This window comes from Trichosurus vulpecula, chromosome 5 (assembly GCF_011100635.1).
Source record: "Trichosurus vulpecula isolate mTriVul1 chromosome 5, mTriVul1.pri, whole genome shotgun sequence".
Classification (NCBI taxonomy): Eukaryota; Metazoa; Chordata; class Mammalia; order Diprotodontia; family Phalangeridae; genus Trichosurus; species Trichosurus vulpecula.
In genome coordinates, this window is record NC_050577.1 from 128,868,400 (window position 1) to 128,890,926 (window position 22,527).

General features: G+C 35.9%; 1 protein-coding gene across 1 annotated transcript in view; it reads left to right on the forward strand.

Annotated features, from left to right (window-relative positions):
* Positions 1 to 22,527, forward strand: part of TSPAN12 (tetraspanin 12) — a 102,078-nt gene that overhangs the window by 12,710 nt on the left and 66,841 nt on the right. Inside the window, exons 3-4 of the mRNA XM_036759486.1 lie at positions 6,653 to 6,735; positions 7,738 to 7,873. Coding sequence (XP_036615381.1) covers positions 6,653 to 6,735; positions 7,738 to 7,873 — 219 coding nt within the window. The remainder of the gene's footprint in view (positions 1 to 6,652; positions 6,736 to 7,737; positions 7,874 to 22,527) is intronic.

Genomic DNA, 22,527 nt, shown 5'->3' on the forward strand with positions numbered 1-22,527 from the left:
GCTCCATTATTCAAGTCATTTCCTCTTTCTACCTCACTACGCTGCCTTTCAACATGTTAGAAACGAGTCTCTGGAACTGGTTTTTGAAAGGTATTATGTTTATTCAAGAATTGTATTAGAAGTATTTGTAGTTTAAAATCTAACAATATCTATCTAACAGTAAAACCGGATGGTTTAGGACCTAGAAGTAATTAGCAAAAATAAATACATAAAAGAAAAATAAATGCAGTCAGTGAAGAAGCAGCTATTGAACACCAAGCATCTCAATGATTGTACTTCCCCTGCTATGATTGAATACTTACTACTATGAAGCTTAGTGGTGGAGTAGATAGAGCTTTGGGCCTGGAGTCAGGAATATCTGAGGTAAAAATCTGGCTTCAGACATTTAATCTATATGTGCCCTGGGCAAGGACTTAACTCCTATCTGCCTCAATTCCTCATGTGTAAATGGGGGCTACACTGGAGAAGGAAATGGCAAACCATTCCAGAATCTGTGAAAGAACCCCACAGATGTGCATGGGATCACAAAGAATTGGACATGACTGAACAACTGAACAACAAAAGATAAGACATCTCTTAGACTGGCTGTTGCTGGGGCTGCTGATGTCTACAGAAGATTAGCTATTTTGCATGTAAGTTGAAAATAATGGGAAACCGAACAAAGTAATGAAAAAAACAAGAAGGAAAATAGAGAAAAGTGGGAAGAGAGCTGTGAAGATTGGTGGTGATGGTGGCTATAGTACTATTTAGAAGCAGTGGCTGTGAGGATGGCACAGAGTAGATAATTTCATACCCAAAAAAGAGACAGATGAGAGAAATGCTATACTCAGCAATATAGAGGAGGATAAAAGATTACTTTGATCTCAGTCTATGAGAGTATCATCAGTTTGTCCTGCACAAGACATGTTAGCCATAAGATAGTGTTCATAGAAGAGGATGGTCAAATAGTACATGGCAGTTTTTTTAATGGCTATTGTTATTTCATTGACTTAATTTATAAACCAGAGTTTATTTAGGGGTATTCTTCAGAATATGAAATGTTAATTAAAGATATTTCTTGAGAAAATTGATTCTTCACACAGTTATAACATAACAGTAAGCACCTGCTATTTCTAGTTCTAGGCCTTGGGGAGGCAAATATAAAAAATGAAACAAGCTTACCTTCTATGAAGGGAAATAGGAGTCAAATACATAAGTATATATAGTGAAGTATGAATTATTGGGAACAAGCAATAATTTTGCCATAGTTTCATTTTGTGACAAGCCACAGCCATGTGTATCCTTTTGTTGATGCTGACTTCAACCAAATGAAACTGGATTGAGCTGGTTTCTCCACTTTTAGTTAGTTTGCTGTCAGTCAAATTATGGATTACCTGCACATTTAATTCCTCTTTTATTGTGTTTTTAACTCTGCAGTTTTTAATAATGGATATTCCTCTGAGGAAATGGGCAAAAGTTGTAGCTCTTAAAGAGCACACTTCAGTGACTACTACAGATATTGCAGTGGTTGCTGTGAGGAAGCCTAGCATTTCAACGATCATTGAAGCCCAAAAGATCTAACAAGTTGTAGCATTTGTTTTCTGTCAATAAACTTATTTCTCTTTGTCTCAAGTATTTTGAATGCAAGTATACCATTTCAATAATACAAGGTTTGGCAGGTTTTTTGGCGGGGGTGGGGGGAGGGGCCATGATGGTGAAAGGCATTAACTGCGGATGGTGTCAAGAAGAAAGACTTTGTGTAGAATTTGAGTTTTGAGCCAAGATTTGAAGGAAACTATAAATTTTATCAGGTATTCTTGAAAAGGGAGCTTATTACAGGCACAGGGGAGAGGAGATAGTCTATGAAAAGCCATGGACAGGTAACAAGGCAAGGCAAACAGTATTTATTAAGTGCTTGCTAGGTGTCAGGTACTGTGCTTAGCTCAGGATAAAATATAAGTGGAAAAAGGAAGACATTCTTGGCCCTTATAGAGCTTATATCCTAATGCGGGAAGATAGCACACAAAGAGGAGCAGAAAGGGGGGTGACACAAGGATGAAGGTAGAAGGGCATAGTGTTGAAGTTCAGAAATTCAGAGGTACAGCAGGGAGAGGAAAGGACAGGAGATGTAATATCTTGTATGAGGACCAAGATGGCAAGGGGGCCGGCTTGGCCGGACCATAGTTTGTATGAATGGGGCCAGATTATGAAGGGCTCGGAATACTAAACAGTGGCATTTGTATTTAAACCTGAAGGAGCCAGGCTGTGAAATGGCATATTCAGATTTGTGCTTTAGAAATATAACTCCAGTGGGAGAATACCTGAGACAGGTAGATCAATTAAGAGACTGTTGCAGTCCGGGTAACAGGTGATGAGATCTTGAACCAGGCTTGTGGCTGTGTATCTGTGTAAAGGAATGGGAAGGATAGAAGAGGTGCTGTGGAGATAAAATTGATATTACTAGACACATTTGGAAGGGGGTAGATAATTCTTTTTTTAAATGTCAAATTTGAGATGCATACAGAATATCTAGCATGAAATGTCCAATTGATATTTGTTGATGTAGAATAAATAGATCTTGGAGTCATCTGCCTAGAGATGATCATTGGAATTTTTACTAGCTTTGTGATATAGGCTTTCTATGCCTCGTTTTTCTCATCTGCAAAATGGGGGACAGTGGACCCCATGGCCTCTAGGGTCTCTTCCAGCTCTAAATATATGATCTTACAAACTTACGGGAGCTGATGAAGCCATCAAAAGATATTATGTTACAATTTTGGGTGTTATAACCTTAAAGATGTGATTTTTAAAAGTCTCTTGTGCCTAGAGAAAAGTCATATAGTGCTATCATTCAATTCGACAGATATTTGTTAAATGTTTATTGTGCATAGATACATAACCAGTTACTATAATATGTTCATGTGACAGTTGATTTTAGGGAGATAATATGCAAAATTTTGTTAAATGTCTGAGGGAGAGGTCAAAGCTGACAGAGCACGAATAGCTTCCTGGAGGATGTGACATTTTTAAAGGATCTGTAGGAACTAAACTGCTAGGGTGACTAGGTGTTACAATGGATAGAGTGCCAGGCCTAGATTCAGAAAGACCCATCTTCCTAAATTCAAATCTGGCCTCAGACACTTACTATCTGTGTGACTCTGGGCAAATCACTTCCTCCTGTTTACCTTAGTTCCTCATCTGTAAAATGAGCTGGAGAAGGAAAAGGCAAACCACTCCAGTTTGATTGCCAAGGAAACCCCAAATAGGGTCACAAAGAGTCAGGCACCACTGAAAAGACTGAACAACAACAAAGGAAATCAAAAGATGAAGAGAGAGAAGGTGTTCCAAATATAGAGAGTAGTATGTAAAGTAAGGCATAGAGATGGGCAGGCTTGTCATGTGTTTTTAAGGATAGAGAGCCCTCCAGGTGGCTAGAGGGCAGAGTGCATTAAGGTGATTAGTATCAGATGGAGCTAGAAATGATGCCAGAATGTAGAACAACATGTTAGATGAAGTGTCTTTTTGTTTTATAGGGTTGGAGTAATACTTCTGCAAAAAAAAACACTAGAAACAGCAAGCACATCTAACAGTGTAGTAGTGTATGTGTCATTCTGCACCTGCAGTTTCTCTACCAAGAAGAGGGAAGTATTCTCATCAACTGTTTTCTTGAATCAAGATAGCCCATTATCAATCAGATTCAGCTACCTATTTGTGTTGATTTCATTTACTTGTAGTCATTTTGTGTATTTTTCTTCTGGTTCTGTTATTTCATTCTGTATCACTTCATGTACAGGATAATAGCATCATAGATATAGAGCTGGTCATGAATTACAGCCCCCTCATTACTTGTGAGAAAATTGAATCATAGAGAAGTTGTGTGACTGGTCCAGAGTCACAAGCTTACATAGTGTCTGATGGGAAATTTGAAACTCAGCACTTTATCAATTGTGACATGTTGCTTTTTCTGTGTAAACATACAAATTCTTGAAATGGTGAGAGATATTTTTCTTTCCTCTTTCACTGCTAAAAAACGTACAAATATGAGAGCTGAATATCCAGTTCCATTGTTCTGTTTCATTCGCGATACAGAAATCTTAGTGAGGCTTTTGAGTAGTGTTGATGAGTTCAAGGACACTGATTGTATCAGTAAAAGTCGTGATTTTCTGGAGCACAAGAATACTACTTGGCATAAGGGTATGGTACCCTTTGATTCACCTGTTAATTTTTTCAGAAATGGAACCAAGGTATACTCTTCAGGTGGTCATGCTTTTGTTTCACTCTAACTTTATGAAAACAAGAGCAAATTGCCAAAAGTAAAGCTAATGTCTGAATTTTAAACTCATATTACTTGAAATCCTATCATTTTAGAGCAGAAAAGGCCCTTTAAAATAATGTAGATGTGAAGTAGCATGATGTGGCAGAAGGTACTTCAGGGATTCAAATCCTACTTTCAACACTTATTAATTGTATAACTGGTCAAGTCATTATACCTCTTTGAGCTGGAGTTTCTCATCTGTAAAATGGGTATACTACTGCTTTTGCTTTGTACCTCACAGGCTTGTTGTTGGAGAAAGAACTTTAAAAATATAAAGCATTTTAGAAATGTGAGTTATTATCTAGCCTGATTCCTTCATTTTAGTGCCTTTATCCATTGTCCTTCACTTCATGAAAGCAACTGGATCTGTCAGAGCACATCACAGAAACTAGCATTCATGAAGATTGTAGTCAATACTTGAAATAATCTGTGACTTCATCAATGTGGGCACTTCCACTGTTGCATAGGAAATCCCTCAGTTCTTTAGTAGATGGTTCATTGAGTTGCTGTGGCTAAAACAAACAAAAACTACTAGGTATGTATCTTGTATGTACCTAGTTATTTACATGTGGTTTGCCCATTAGAAGGTGAGTCCCTTGAAGACAGGACTGTTTTTTGCCTTTCTCTTTATTTCCAGTGCTTAGCATAGTGCTTGGCACATAGAGCACTTAATAAATCCATAGTGACTGAATAGGATGGACGTTTTATCAGCTTCTGGCTGGACTAGATGGCCTCTCAGGTTCCTTTCAACTCTTACTTCCTCTGATTCTGTGTCATGTAGAGGGAAAATCACTGTGCAATGAGTTAGGAGACTAACTCCTTTATAGTTTGGACTGTCCTTACTAGCAATGTGACTTTGGGTAAGTTAATTATCCTTTATAATTCTAATTTTCTTCACTGACAAAATTAAAAGATTCAAACAGATCAGTATTTCCTAACTTCTGGATGTTGGGGCCCCTGGAGGAGATATTATAAAGAATCTTTTCATCCATATTTACATCAGACATTGTGATTTTAATTTCTATTAGCTCCCAAAAATGTGAACAGTGAGCTTTAGAATGATAATTAGAAGATATTAGAATCAAATCAAAGGTTTTTATTGTTTTTATGAATCAGAGAGACATGGACATGCTATAAGCTATAGGTGGGAGGAAAAGAGCTAGTAGAGAAACTAACCCAAAGTCAAATGGACAGCCTCAGGAAACATTGGGTTCTCCCTCATTAGAAATCTTTAAGTGGAGGATAAATGATCACTTATTTCATTAGGAGGCCTTTCCTAATTCTTCCAGCTCATGATGCTGGAGAGATTAAAGATAGGAGAAAGGAAGTGAGAGATTGATGAGGAAGCTTCCAGAGAACATGGAATGGGATACAATAAAGGGTATGTTACCAGTTGAGGGGTTACCCTTGGCAAGGAGAGAGGCATACTTTCCCTCAGAGACTGAACCAAGAGGGTGGGTGAAGATGTGTGGAATAGGAGAGATGAGTGAGCTAATGGCTGATGGTCTTTGATTTTCATAGTAAAGTAGATGAATGTCATTTTCTGAGAAGGGAGAGGTTAGAATTGGTACTGAAAAAAGTTTGAAATAACTACTGTGATAAAAGGCTCTCATCTATCAGTCAATGAAAAATAAAAGTATTACCATGAAGCAGTGTCTGTGCCATATATTAAATCTATCATGTCAGGATTCCATAAGTTTTTTGATGTAAAAAGGAATACTTAAAATAATTGGGAACCAATGAACCAGATGATCTCTAAGGCCCCTTCTAGCTGGGGAGGGAGGAGGAATCTGGAGGTCTCCTGTGAGGACTGGTGTCCTGGGGGGTGTGGTTAGCCTCCTCTCTCACTTTGATCTGTAGTTCATCCCAGGAAGACCCCCTTTGGAAACTAAGTTTCTTCCCACAGCAGTGGCACCCAGGGGCTCTCTGATGATGAGAAGCCTTGGGAGCTAACCCAGTCCCCCTACCCATCAGAGGCACTCTCACTTAAGGAAATCTCTTTTTTGGACTTTGATTTTCAAAATGTTGACCTCAATTTCTTTCCAGCCATGATGTTTAGTAAATACTTTTAGTACAGAAAGAAAATTTCTGTGATTCTCTCTATATATTATAGTAGTAATATTCAATAAGTAATATGGTTGAATAAGTAATAAGTGGTTATTATGGATGACACAAACATTCTCATTAAATCATGTATTTTATAATTGCTCTAGTGGTATCATTCTATTAAAGATAACATATTAAATATAAATATTTATATTTATTTAATATATTATACAAATATATTAAAACATAATATATGTTAAATATAATATATAATAAAAAATATATAATAACAAATGTGATTTTTTTCCCTAGTTGATGTCCATCAGCGTGTTGGCAGTTTCTGCCTGGATGAGGGATTATCTGAATAATGTTCTGACTTTAACTGCAGAAACAAGGTAGGATTTATAATTATGCAGTAATATATTTTTAATATTGTTGGCTATGCTATTTTTCAAATGCTCATCTTAACAATCTCTTATGTACAACACACTGTTGTCCATTTAGATCACACATGAAGGATTTTCCTTTCTCCCCCTCTCCTTTGGAACTTGTTGGCACATTGTCTCTTTCATAAGCTTTACCTGTTTATGTGTGCCCTTACCATGTTTTCCCCCATATCATTACTGGCCCTTTGCTCATCCTAGCCATTTTACAAATCAATTTGTCACAGAGACAACCAGATGAATACATGTATGTAAGGGTCAGCAGACTATCATCACTTCTGGAAAAGCACGTATCTTGCTGATGCTGGATCAGTAGTATCATCTTTGTATATGAGGGACTACATATTTACTGGTGGGTTTTTCCCTAGACAATATATAAATCTACTACTTCCATTCTTCCTGATGTTCTTGCCTATACCTTCTACCTCCATCTCATAGTCCATTCCCTGACCTCACTATTTTTGTTGATATGGAGCCATTCAAATCCATACCTACTTTGTGAGATAGACCAATTTACAATATCCTGAAAACCTTGGATTCATTGGTGAGGGCAGAAGAGAGGGTAGGGTAAGGATAATAAGCAGGGGCAGGTATATTTTACTGACCCAGTCTTCCTTTAGTTCCTTTCCATGGGGGATTCCCTATGAATTGTAAAGAAAGTATCATGCTAAAGGCAGACACCTTGGAACTCTGCTAGCAACTTTTCAAGGTTTTCCTCTAGATTCCAGTCTGTCACTTAAGAGAGACCTTTGCCTGAGAATATGTTTATAATAAGCTGAAGGAGAGATTATCTCATTTGATAGGGGAAAAATGTAACTGAAAATAGCATTACATTTACACGTGGTGACTTAATGTTATTAATGAAAATATAGTGATTTTTTTCTTGTGATATAAAAACTTTTTATCTTTTCTTTCTTTTATTGTGAGATATTTCCCTTTTTTGTTTCTTTTCAGGGTAGAGGAGGCTGTCATCTTAACTTACTTTCCTGTGGTTCATCCCATCATGATTGCTGTCTGCTGTTTCCTTATCATTGTGGGGATGTTAGGATACTGTGGAACAGTCAAAAGAAATTTGCTGCTTCTTGCATGGGTATGGTTCTTACATCTTTCTTCATTTTACCCTTAAAAAGACTAAATAGTAATGTGTTGAGTTGTTTTTTTAATCTCTGTCACAAGAAAAATGCCTAGGGATCTGTGATAGCAATGTGATTCCATGTGGTGTTTGCCAAACATGCTGTGGGAAAGAACACATTCTTTTCCTGAGAGATATGACTGAAATTAGTATATTTACAATGCTGTGTTCATTTGAGGAGTTGTAGAAATGTGAACAGTTTCTCTCAGGCTCTGTGTTATAGGCTCAATTTGGAGTAGCAAGTTTTGTTTTATTCTCAGAGGCCATGTTACCACCCAAGTAGGAGCTATAAGGCCTGAGGACCAAGAAGTAAGAGGGTCTCAAGAAACTGTCTTTAAGTCATATTACTTACTAGATTGCTTTAAACAAACACCCAAATATTCAAATACATCAATGTGATGTAGACAGAACTCTGAAATGGAAAGAAGTCAGTGGGGATTTGGCTTTGGTTCTGCCACTATTTAGCTTCACTACCATGGATAAGATATTTATTTAGGTTTCAGTTTCTACATTTATAAAATGAAGGGCTTTAAATAGATGGCTTCTGAGGTTCCTTCTAGCTTTAAAACCTCCAGTTTTATAAGCTGAAATTATATAAAAGATATACCGATGGTTGATTGGTAAAAATTTGGAAGCTCTCTGGGGGGGGGTCCTCAAAAGGGCGCCATGTGAACTTTTATATTAGTATCTTACTAATCCCTTTGAGAGAAGGCATATCTTCATATTTAAGATAAATCAAATCCTCTATTCTACATAAACTGATATTACTTATAGAAAGTTCTTGCCTGCCAATTTGCATGTAGCCTTTTATACAAGTAGAATATATAAAGCTAGAAATACCTCTCTATGGCAATTTTATTTTTGAAACTGGGAAATCATCTGGGCAAAGATTAAAGAAACAAACCAACAACTATCCATGGGTTTTGGCACATTTCTTGACTAAGTACTAAGAAGGAACTCCTATTGAACTGTCATGATGTTCAAGCAAAGTCAAAATGTTGTCTATAACACCAGTTGAAAAAGTAAGAAATTATTAGAGCTGACTTTTATAAAATAAAATCAGATAAAGCCAGATGTAAGAGGCAAACTCTCATAAAATATTAGTAGTGAACTATAGTAATTGTTTTGATGCTTTTATTGAAATAAAGGTTCAGGTAACTGAAAAACCTTAATTAATTGCATTTTTGTTTAATAAATATGAAGTTACCAAACAGAGACAGACTATTCGAAAATATAAGTTTATCAGTGGAACATTGATGGAAAAGAAATTGTAGTCTCTCCATCATAATTAGAGTTAAAGCCAAAAATGCAATTAGAAAAATAACCTAGGATGAACTGTTGTTTTTTAAAGTAATTTCACTAGCAGAACTTCCTTCTTTTTTCAAAAGAGAAATTGAAGCTAAGTGGAAATTGTTTTTGTCTTAGAAATGAAAGCAACATATTGGTACTACCGAAAGCTTTTAGCTATATAGACAGTCATTGAATTCATTTGTTATTGCAATTCTACCTTGCCATTAAAACAAGTATTTTCAAAGCTTTGCTAGCTCAGTGGGGATGTAAACAAATTGAACTGACATGTTTACCCTGTTCAGCAGCAGCTAAATGTAACCATCAGGAAATCATCATTTGTCATTTTGTGATACTTTATGTATATTTAGTTGCAGGCAAACTTTGAGTGATAAAATGTAAACCTAAAACAAAGTTTTAGGAATCTGTAAACATTTCAGATTAGCCCATTATACTTAGCTAGGAGACACATTTTTCATTTTGACCGTTCTAGGGTTTTTGCATATTTTTCATTATTGTAAAAAAATCTGTTTGTTTTTAGCTTTTTTTTTAAATCCACAAGTTTAGAGAACAGTATCTGGAACTGGCTGATTAATAAAACTCTGGCTATTATGAATGTTAATAGAGTTAATTTTATGTGAATTATTTTAAACTATAATGCTAAAGTAGAGTCTATTTTCATAATGATTCGTTTCTTATTAAGACCTTCAGTCCTCCACTAAAATCTTCTCAGGAGTAAATGACATGAGCTATACATTTCAGAATTATGTATTTTGGCATAGGTCCTTAAGATGTGAATTTTAAGGTTGGAAAATATCTATTTTATTTCCCTATGATGAAAATATTTTTGCGTGACTTTTTTTTCTTCTTTTGTTTGTTGCTATCCTTACAAATTAACTTTCATAGGTATATTACTCTCATGTTACTGAAATACAACTTTGTAACAGGTTTGATTGATGAGAATTTTTCCTCTTAAGATTCATCGTATTTGTAGATACAAAACCCTTAATATGCAAAATTAATCTGACATATAAGACAAAATACTTTAAAATCTATATTACAAAGAAAAAACCTAGAATCATTACTATCATTTCATATTATTGGGCGTTTTGGGTGCTTCCGTGTTCTTGTTATTTACAAATAATGCTGCTTTTAAAAAAGAAAACAAAAACTTTGATCATAGTCAATTTTCATATGTAAGCAGGAGCCTTATAAACTGGGTATTTAAATTGGCAGTAAAGAAAAATTGTTCACTTTTTGGAAGGACAATAATTTTCATTGGGTCACTAGCACAGTAAATTGTATACTAGTGTTCTAAAAGCATTTAAATACCTTCAAAAAGTGAGAAGTTTTCTGTTTCTCCAATGGAAGTTACAATCTTTTCAGTCACTTCTTTAGTATAGCTTTTAATTCTAGTAAGACCATGATCATGGTTTTTTTTTTTTTGCATAAAGAAAAATTTCTTTGCCCACCTGGAGTCTCCAGGTTCACTCTCTGTCCACAATATCACAGATGTAGCTGCAGTGATCATAGATGTAGAACTAGAAGGGACAGTAGAGATCTTCTAGTCTAACCCTCTATTTTACAGAGAAACTGAGGGAACTAACACATGGAGGCAAAATGACTTGCTCAAGGATACAAAGGTAAAGTGGTAGGAGTTTTTGAACCCAGATCTTCCAACTTCAAATCAATAGTCATTCCACTGCGCCACACAGGACATCATAAAAAGGGAGTAGAAAATAGTGTAGTCAGCTCATGGCAAATATATTATTTTTACTGGAAAAACTATAATATCCTATTGATGGTAGGTAAACTATCTTTATAATCAAAATTCTGCATGTTACAGTAATGGTCCAGTTGTCTACAATTATTGGTTAAAGCAAATACGCAGATATAAGCTTACCCCTTTAATTGTCAGATTTGCTTTAAGCATTCTTGCTGAGTATCTTCCTAAAATGTATTGTTCATTCTCCTGTCTTTTTGAACATTAACTCCAGCTCTGCCTCTAATCTGGTCCATATCAGTAACAAATAATTATTATTTGCTTAACATATCAGGCTTATTAGAGCAAAGGAGACTAGTTATTCTTGATTACTAAGCACTATTTTGGGTACTTATAGAGGCTTTTCTCCTACATTTGGGGCTAGGCTGTATTTCAGTGCTTTGAAGTTTTCGGAATTCTGATTTTTGGCTATTATATTATGTTAAATATATTTTCCAGTACTATCACTATATTGAAGTATAGATATACACATATCTATCATTTATATTGCCACACATTTCTCATTCTTATATTTGTGTGTATATATATATAGATGTATATGAAACAAAATAATATTTTATATGTCTGTCTCTAGATAGGTAGCCAGTCAGACAGATAGATGCAAAAATAGACCAACACAAAAACATCATTTTATAGTGGATTGACAGAGTCAAATCTCTGTCCCCCACTATGATACATAATCATTAATGACCCTAGGAAAATAACTTTACCTTTCAATGTACCACGTCCTCTAAGACTTTTAAGTTACAGAGAAGGCAATGGTCTGCATTGGGAGAGGATATTCTTCACAGGGAGCAGCACTCTTACACTAAAGAAACCTCAGACCAGCAAAAAAAAAATCTGTCTTTGCCTACATCCATATCTATATCTATAGCTATCTCTATATCTACACATATATATGTATATATTACATATACATATATAACACATATATCTATAGAGGGCTATACAGATATGTTTGTATAAATATATGGATATATATATATATATATATACAAATATAAATATACACACATATATATATATATATATATATACACACACAAATTTGAAGTAGTTTTGGTTATAATATTATGATTACATGTATCCAGCATACTTTTTCATCTCATGTTAACCATCAATGCAAATACTGGCAAATATTTGATGCTACACACTTATCAAAAGTCATGCTTTTGACTGTGCATTATCTCTTTTGACTTTCAGTCTAAAACCCAGTATGAAGGAAGGAGGAATATATATTTGCACCAGTTCATATGCATTGGCTTTTTTAAACACTGGTGTCTTCCCACCTAATCGGTTTTCAGTGGTGAAAGGTTGCAAACCAGTAGGTGGCTCAAAGGGCAGCTAGGTGGCACAATGGGTAGAGTGCAGGGCCTGGAGTCAGAAAGACTCATCTTCTTGAGTTCCAGTCTGGCCTCAGACACTAGCTGTGTGACCCTGAGCAAGTCACTTAAACTCCTCTGTAAAATGTACTGGAGAAGGAAATGGAAAACCACTCCATTGTTTTTGCCAAGAAAGCCTCAAATGGGGTCACAGAGACTGAAACAACTGAGCAACAACAAAAGCTGGCTCAAATTCAGTTGTGGCAGTGAGGATATGCTGTACATTTAAAAATTAGTTTGGCATATTATTTTCTGTCACACCATTAACCATTATGAGCTGTAGAATAACCTAGTTGGAACTTCTAAAAATTAAAATCATCTGCAGAATTTTGATTTGCATGCTGGCAAAAATGCTATTATGGAAAAAAGATAACTGCATAGGTCTTATCTTATTGGGGAAGTTGTTAGGGTGTATAATGCTCAAAGTCTGACTGAAATTCTCTGGCATCATATATGTTATTAGTATATATGATTTTTATTTTATCACTTTGAGTTGAGCCAAGAACACAGTATTTTTACTCTTCATATAATTTGGTTCCAAATGAACATATAGTTTACATCTGGCAAACATAAAAGAGTCTCTTTAAGTAATCACACCATTTTCTGTAGGGTTTAGAAAAAGCTATGTGTGTCCCTAATACTAATTAGATTTTATTAGGATGGAAATTCTTTCCACTCTCTCTACTGTGTCACACTAGCTTTATATCCTTATATACACATATCTATCATTTATATTGCCACACATTTCTCATTCTTATATTTGTGTGTATATATATAGATGTATATGAAACAAAATAATATTTTATATCCTTATTTGTATTCAGTTTAAATAAAAGTTAATAAGAAAATGAGAAGATTAGATAATTAACTTAAACCAATGTGAAAAGAACCCAATAAATGTTTAAGCTCCTGTTCCTATGGTCTTCTCACTCCACAAGATACCTACGTTTTTGCAGCTCACTCTTCTGATTGGTGATTTCTTCCTCAAAACCTCATTAAGGAAGTGCCTTAGTTCACCACACTTACTCCTTTACTCCTCTCCTGGCTCCATTCCTCATGCTCAGGACTTTACCTTTTTCCCACTTCACCTACTTTTTCAGCTCCCTTTTATACATTGTCTTCTCCTATTAGAATGTCAACTCCTTGGTGGCAAGAACTATATTTTTTTGACTTGTATTTGTATACCCAGCACTTAGCACAATGCCTAGCATATAGTAAACCCTTCCTTCCTTGCTTCCTTCCTTCCTTTCTTCCTTGCTTCCTTCCTTCCTTCCTTCCTTCCCTCCTGCCCTCCCTCCCCCTCCACTCCTCTCTCCCCCATAATTTAGCATGTAGGGTGCTACTAAAGAAACCAATAACTAAGGTAATGCTTTTTTTCTCAAAACTTTGCCAAATCATAAATCGAATTCTTGATTATTGGGATTCCTCCTCCTCTCAAATAGAAGGAGGTAGCAGTAAAAGTATTTTGTCACCTAAAAGTAGGGATAAGATTTTGTAATAATTCTAGGATTCTATAGCAATAATTTAAGCTTCAGCTTAAATATGTGCACAATGCAGTTAAATTACTTTATTTCTGCTAGGTAATGAATTGTGTTATTCTACAAATTGGATTTTTCGCGTACTTGGGAAGGAGATTCTCATTTGTCTGAGTTTCCTATGCTCCTTTCTCATAGGTTATTTTTAAAAAAAAAAACCCAAAATATATTAATAGTAAATCTATAAATGTTTAATTTCCTTAAAGTAATTTAAGTTGTAAAGGAATGTTGGGAAGAGTACTTTGTAGTACATATTTTCCATTAGCCATTCTTTTCATCCCTGGGGTTTTGTTAATTAATGATTTCATGTATAAAATGTATTTTATGTTAAGTAGAAAAAAACATTTATTGTTAAAGTGCCTTTCCCACAAAGCTAGCACAGTGAAGGGTTTTAAAAGTGCAAGCAAGGTCTTAAAGGGGTCTGTTGTACATGAGGCAATGTAGCTTAATAACTGCCTAACAACAACAGCAAAAAAGAATAAATGGAGTCATCAAATTGATAAGCCTAATTTTTCTAAGTGGGGGTATGGTATTGAGGGGGAAAAAGAGAATAGTTTCACAGCTTGGTGGCTTTAGTAAAACACCAAGAGTGATTTCAAAGAGAAATTGTGAAAGTTATTCCTAGGATTGGAAATATGAATCCCTTCTTCAGTATTCTCAACAAATCTGACCTCTGCTTGAACATTCTTTGGTTAGGGAAAGTCAATACATCATTCTATGAATTCATAAACTAACAGATATATTTTATTGTTGAATAGCTAATGGTACATTTAAAGAAGGCATTTCTTCTATCAGACATTCCTCAGATTTACAGAGTAAAATCCCATGAGGCATCATGGAGTAAAAGATAGCGTTGGACTTGTAGTCAGTAGAGATATGGGTTTTAGTGTAGCCTCTGACACATGCTTATTTGTGACCATGAGCATGCCTATTTGTTTTAAATCTTTTTTTTTTAAATTTTAGACTTGAATACTAAAACTTAAATACATAATAAGAAAAAAAGAAACATAATAAACTTAAATATTAAAACTTAAATATAAAATAAGAAAAGAAAAAACATGCCATGTGCACAGCAGAATGTGAGAGGATTAAAAATATATAGCAGTGAATTTTCATTTCAAAAATGCCTGTATATTAAATACTGCACATTGTGTTAAAAACTGTTCATGTTTTCTTTGCTTCCTGGTGGGTTTTCTTTTATTTTCTGCTGTACACTTTTTACTTTGTTCTTTTTCCCATTTCCTTCCTCCTTCCCCCCAGGCTACAATTAAGTGTGGATATATTTATGTATAGATATAGATAAAAACATGTACATATAAACATAACGCATACATAACATACATGCACATATAAACATGTACTTTCCCTAACGGAGTCTACTCCTAATCTTTGTTTTTATGTTTGTGCTTCTTACTTACTGTCCTTCCTGACTCCTCCACATTACTTCTACTCACTACCTTGCCCTCCTATTACTTAACTTACCACCCCCCACAAAGATCCCTCCCTTATCCTCCTATTTCTGTAAATCTAAACATCCTTTTATATGCCCCTTTGACCTATTCCTTCACTCTCCCCTCTAAAGATCCTTCCCTTATCCTCCCAGGGATTCCTCCCTTATCTTCTCCTTGCCATTAAATACCCTTCTATATCCCCCTTTAACCTATTCCCTCACCCTTCCCTCTAAAGAACCCTCCCTTATCCTCTCCCCTCTCCCTATCCCCTTAGCACTTCATTTCTTTCTAAATTTAGAAGACTTCTATACTCTTTATAGATATGTATTGCTCCTTGAATCCACCCCAATGAAAGTAGGTTTCCAGAACTAGCAGCCCTCCTCCCCCATCTAATTCCTCTATGTTGGTTTTTCTTCTCCAACCTCATTTTTATCAGATAATTACTCTTTTTAGCTGTTCCTGAATGGTTTTACTTTTTAAAGTCATATCATGTTAGGTTTACCCCAATCTTTTTTATGAACTACCCATTTGTTAATAACAATCTTAGACATACATTTTACATCTTACATATATAAAAAGTAAACTGTCCTTACTGAGACCCTTATAATTCATCTTTGGAATGTACCTTATATTTCTCTTGGCTCTTGTATATCAAATCTTCAATTAAGTTCAGGTTCTGTTTTTTTTTAAACAAAGTCTGACAATTTATCAAATGTCCATTTTTTTCATTCAAGATTATGTTTAACTTTTCTGAGTATGAGATTTTTGGCCGTAAGCCCAGTTCATTCTCTCTTTGATCTATAGTGTTCCAAGACCTTCGGTCTTTTAGTGTTGCCATTGCTAGGTCTTGTGTGATTGTAATTATGGCACCATCACATGTAAGTTATTTTTTTTCCTTGTTGCTTGTAATATTTTATCCTTGAGCTGGGGATTTTGAAATTTGACTATAATATTCCTGTGGGTTTTCCTCATCTCTTTCAGGTAGTGATGGGTGGATTTTTTCTATTTCTACTTTCCCCTCTTGTTCTAATGCTTAAGTAAATTTTCTTTAATTATTTCTTGTATTATTGTATCAGGATTCTTTTTTTGATCATAGCTTTCAGTAGTCCAATTATTCTTGTTTTCTCTTCTTGATCTGTTCTCCAGATCAATTGTTTCTCTTATGAGATGTTTCACATTCTCTTCTATCTTTTTATTCTTTATATTTTGTTTTTATTATTTCTTGGTCTCTTATGACTTTGCTGGCTTCCCCTTGCCCAATTCTGATTTTTAAGAAGTCATTTTCTTCCTTAAGACTCTGGACCTCCAGATTCTCTATCTCCTTTTCTAATTGTTTGACTTTCTTTTCATAATATCCTTATTTCTCTTGGATTTTTTTTTATTTTTTCCTCAATTGCTCTCATTTGATTTTTAAATTCTTTTTTAAGTTCTTCTGTGAATTCTTTTTGGGTAGATGACCACTTGACATTACTCTTTGGGGTAGAAGAGGGTTTCTTTGCTTCAGTATCCTCCTCTGAAGACAAGCCGGGTCTTCTCTATTCCCATAGTAACTCTCTATGGTTAGATTCTTTCTCCTTTGCCTGTTTTTTTTTTAATTTGTAGCAGCTTAGTTTTTGTAATTACTTCTAGTTCTGGGTTATAGGGGATGGTGCCTCTGGCCTCAGATTCTCTTTCAGTTCTCCTCTCTGACCTCGATCCCAAACCAAGACCTCTAGCCTCCTGTAAGTGCCCACAGGCAGCTGCATCCTTGCCCTACTGCTTCTGCCCCAACAGGGTGTGTGCTGGTTCCTTCTTGCCTGGGTGAGTCCCCGCAGCACCACTGGGTCTGGCATTCCTCGTCAGCAGATGTTCCCTTTAATTTCCCCTGGGCTCAGATGCCCAACTCCCCTTATTGAGTTGGGGGGCATGATGGTGGTAAAAGTTACTGTGGCTGGGGCTGAGGCAGCCACCCAACCCAGCTAACCCCAGGCTTTGCTGCTTGCTGGTTAAGCATTCCCTACCCTGGAGGTGTTTACTTTACACAGGGACCAAACCTCTTCCCTGGATTTTTCTTCAGATCCATCCCAATTGTCCCAGGAGGATCCCTGTTCTGCCACTACTCTTATATATTTTCACTGCTCCATGTTTGCCCTGAGGTACTGTTTTATCTCTTTTGTGGAGGAAAATCTTGTGAGTTTGGAATTGTCTGACCTACTCCACCATCTTCCCAGAATCCTCTCTTGCTCATGCCTATTGTAGTCTTTGAACCTCAGTAAAATGGCAGTAATGATACCCGTAGAACCAGCCTACTAATATTGTTATGTGGCTGAAATGAAATAATGCACATAAAGCACTTTAGAAAGTTTAAAATGCAATATAATTGTCAGCTATATGGTTAAGTTTTTGTGAAAGTCTGATATGGGCTAGATCAAGTTCGACTTCTTCTTTTACCATTTACCTAAGCAAATGTATAATATTACAAGATTGCTCTCAGAGTGGATTACTTGAAAATAAACCTGTTATTTTAAAAACACTCACTTTCATACATAAAATTGATGTACTATTTAATAAATCACTTTGATATACTCACTAAAACAGGTACACAATGGGTACCTTCAACACTGTGCTTTTCTGCTCCTAATGCACTTGATTCTTTCTAAAAATGTCTAAAATTTGGGTAACTTTGGTGTTGGGATCAGATCTGTTCCAGGTTGGTGTATTTCCCTGTAGTTCATCTCCTCAGACCATCCTGGTGGAGGTGGAGTTCTGTACTGGCAACCAAAAATGGGCTCCTTAGCACTTAGTCAACAAGTGCCCTTGACTAGTTTGGCTTTTTTCCCCTGAACTGAATGCTGTTTGTATGTTGGACTGGAGTAAGCTTGTCAGCCCCTTCACCTTGCTTCCCTTGCTTAAGCTGATGGAAAGAACCTGTGCTTTCCCGGTCAACCCCTTCACCTTGCTTAAGCAGATTGAAAGAACCTGTGCTTTCCCCGGCGTACCTTACACCCCCGCAGAGGCTGGATGGTTAAAAGCAGCTCCCGTTGGAGCCAGAGGCTGCTATAGCTACAGCCACAGCCACAGCCACAGCCACAGCCACAGCCACAGCCACAGCCACAGCCACAGCTGAAGCAGGAGCTGCCAGTAGCAGAGCTGACCTACGGGAGGAAGCTGAACAAAGACTTCAGGCCAGTGGGTAATCTTTTTACCATAGAGGGGGAAGCATGATTTTGCTTTACGCAATCATGTTTCTCTGTAGCCTCCTGGTTACTCTTTCAAGGCGTACTTATTGGGCCTGGAAGCTTTTGATCAATATATCAAAATGGGGTTGCTGGTTCATGGGTTGGTTACTGTGGAGCCTAAATATATGTTTTGATTCTTCTGCCTTCTACTTTGAGAGTTTCTTATATCCGGCGGTTCCGAACCTTTCAGACATGTTTATGATCCTCTTTGAGATTATAAACTCTGCCCTCCTAATACAAGTTCTAAGATAGTGGGACCTCTCTTTGAGATAGAATCAGAATAGATTGCAGATTGAGGGTCTTGTCTTTATGCATCACTTCAGGCTACATTTCTTTGACCTCTAAAGCTACTATTCCTGGGGAGATGTTCCCCCAAACTCCCAGCACACAGGTTTTGTACTTTCCTCAGTTCCATCAGTTCCTCTTGCCTTCATCCTAGAGACTGTCCCGTTGATCATTCCTTCTCTGTCATCTTCAGTTTCTCCACATTTCTCTGCTCTTTTCTTTTGGTCTACTAATATGGTCAAGTTTCTCTCATTCTTTACTTTACTGTGCCATCCCTTTAGTCCATCAGCTTGTAATTAACCTTTCTTTAGCTTTTAAGGTAAGGATCTCAGTTGTTAAATTTGATGATATTTTCTCAGTCCATTTCTGTAGTAACCTCTCTGTACCTTTTAGCTCTGAAAACCACTCTTCCTGGACCCTCTTTTCTACCTTGACTCCTATGACATAATCACTTAATTTTCCTCTTACTTGTCTGGTAGGGCCTCTCTAATCTCCTTTGCTGAATCATTGTCATATACCTCCCACCCATTAAACATGGGAATTCTCCAAATTGCCAACCTGTATCCCTTTATTCCTCTAAACTATCTCTCCTCATGGTCTCTATTCTTGTAGTTTTAATTATCATTGCTATATAGATAACAATCAATTCTCCATATCCAGTGAATTTTTCTTTTCAACTGCAGTCAAACCCTGACCCCCCACCTTGATGGACATTTATACCTGGATGTTTCAGGTATCTCAAGCTCAAAATATAAAAAAATTGAATAACCTACCCTTCTTCCAAACTTCCCTGTCTTTTTCAACAGTACCTCAGAGTTATTATCTTTGACTTCCTCCAATCCAATCAGTTGCCAAGTTCTGTCAGTTTTTCCCCTAAAACCTCTCATTTCCACACCTTCATCTTTTCTGTCACAGTTATCACTACTTGCCTTGTATGTTTTAATAGCTTCCTAAAGTGATCTTCCTGTCACCAATCTCTCCTTCCTTCTATCCATCCTTCATACAATTGCCAAAATAATATTCTTAAAATAAAAGTTTTATTATATACTTTGATAAAAATTCTCCAGTGTTCCATATTGCTTATAAGCTCAGATACAAGCTCCTTAGCTTGGAATTTGAGATCTTAAATGATTTGGCTCAAATCTAGTTTTCCAGTATTAGTTTTCATTACTCTGCTTCACAATGTCTGTGTTTCAGCCAAACTCTGCTGTTCCCAGTAGTCAGCCTGCCTTTTCTGCCACTGTGCTTTCAAAGAAGGCTGAAATATACACGTCTTTCAGAATTTCTGTCTTCCTTCGGGGTGTGATATTCAGGCAACATCTCTATGAAATCTTCTCTCTTCCCATCAGTCATTAGTAATTTCTACTTCAAACTCCTTTGTATTGATTTCTCTGTGTTGCATCCTTCCTGTAGGGTTCCCTCCCTGAGGACTTGGAATGGGTTTTTGTTTTTATGTCACCAATGTCTAGCATGATATCTTGCACATTGTAAGTATTTAATAAATATAGAACTGAATTAAATGATTTTAAAAAATAAGTCTTTACATTACAACTAAAGAACTCTCCTAAAAATAGGGAGGAAAATGGCAACCTGTTAAATTTTCCACATCGTCTCTGGTAAAAGCTCAAAATGTCTCACGTTAAATTCAGTTAAGTATTTTTAATGTCACAGAGTTATTGAAATTAAAAGGAAAGTTTTCCTTTTATTGAAAAATAATTTCAGAAAACTGAATTTAGTTATGCTTGAAGATACATGTATATTATTTATTTCTATATATATTATACATATGAAGAAAACTAAAGTGAATGTATCTTCTTTGACCACAAAATTTAATAAGAAAAATGACTAAAACCCAGAACCTAATATTTACAAAATCATATTCTGAAGCACTAGAGAATCAATTACTGAATAGTTCAAGAGTGGTTAAGATTATTTCTTCCTATCTTTTGGATTTTTTATCTAGACTATCACATATAGGATATTATATGGGTGTATAAAATAATGGACCTTATTTTCTCCTTGGAATTTGGGATGGTGTTAGGCATATGTTACTGATAAAGAACTTCAACTAGAAGATTTTAGGCAAGGCTGACTTGGATCCTGGTCCCCAAGATACCCAGAGCATATGTTCAATCGGCTCAGCATTATTTTTTTGCTAATTCAGTTTTCAGCAAAAGTCATTATTATTTGGTCCATTTTGTTAATGTCCATTTGATCGTGGTTCCTATTCAATTCTTAGATGATGTGTGTTTTGTCCTTTGTTCTCTAAGAGGACCATGACATCAGGAAGATGATGCCATGACTTGCAAGTAAATTGAATTTAAGTGAGGGAGGGCTGTGCAAAGTCACCAGCTCACTTTCTTCTTTGGAGCCATCTGGGTCCAGTGGCCAGATATAAATCAGGATAACTGGAGCTGACATAGCTCTTAGATGATGACAGAGAAGGAAGCTATAATTCCAGATCAGGCCACTTCACCCAGAATTATAGTCTCCTTTTCATCTCTCCCTACCTATCCTCCACCTAAGTGTCCAGATAAAATATCTATCCCACAAACTGATTTGTTGGAGACCAGTGAAGACTCTTTAAAACTAATAGGTCAGACCTAAGAAGATAAAAGGTAGTAGAATTCGTAAGACAAGTTGTTTAATTATTGCTGCAGACCTATTGTGGCTCCTGTTGAGAAATCTCAATTTAACTTTCAGCCTTTAAAATCCCTGCTGCTCTTTTGTAGACTTTCTGTACACTACTTTCTTTGACAATAGACATAAAATTTAATAAGAAATGAGACTAAAATCTAGAAGTAATATTTACAAAGTAACATTGGATATCATTCTAAAATATTGAAGAATCAGAATTACTGAGTTCAAGAAATGGTCTAGACTTTTTCTTAGATTTTTTTTTCAAGATTTCAGGCCTTCTAAAGATTGTATCACCTCCCTTTTATCCTGTTACCTAGAAAACAAGGTTTGAGCCAAATTGTGAAAGACCTCATTAATTTGAGCTGCATTCGTATGTAAGCTCCTTGTGAATGGGGACTGTTTCATTATTTGTACTTGTTCTCAGCACCTAGTGGGCATATGATAAATGATTTTTGACTGATCGACATTCATAACGGTGAAATCCTGAAAATAAAGGCTTGGTTAGTTTTTGACTTTGTACTTTGGGGCATGGGTAGAAGTGGGTGGGAGTGGGAAGGAGTGGAGAAAGTTAAGGTAAGCAAATTAGCTGAATAAAAGAAAGCCTCAGAGGAAATTGTTGACCTATTTACCAGACAATTGCTTAAGCACTTTGTAGCACTATAGCTAGACCACAAAAAAAAGTCCGTGCATTCAAACAAGTAAATTTGAAGAACTTCATACTTACCAACACTTTGGGGGCTAAATTTGAATTACAGCATATTCTCGAAAGTAGCAAAGTTTTATTTATTTGAAAATATTTTATAATTCACATGTTTTAGTATTAGATCAACTCTTCCTTCAATTATTCCTAATTATTAAGGTTTTAGGGTACTCCCATTTCATTCTGTTCAGAAAAGGTCATTTGACATTACCCTTCCTCTGGAAATGCTAAACATTGTCACAGATTGCACTTATAAAGAACTGATTTAATTTCCTTGCAATTTCATTTTGAGCACAGGAAATAACCGAGATTTTTATCTCTCCTGCTTTTT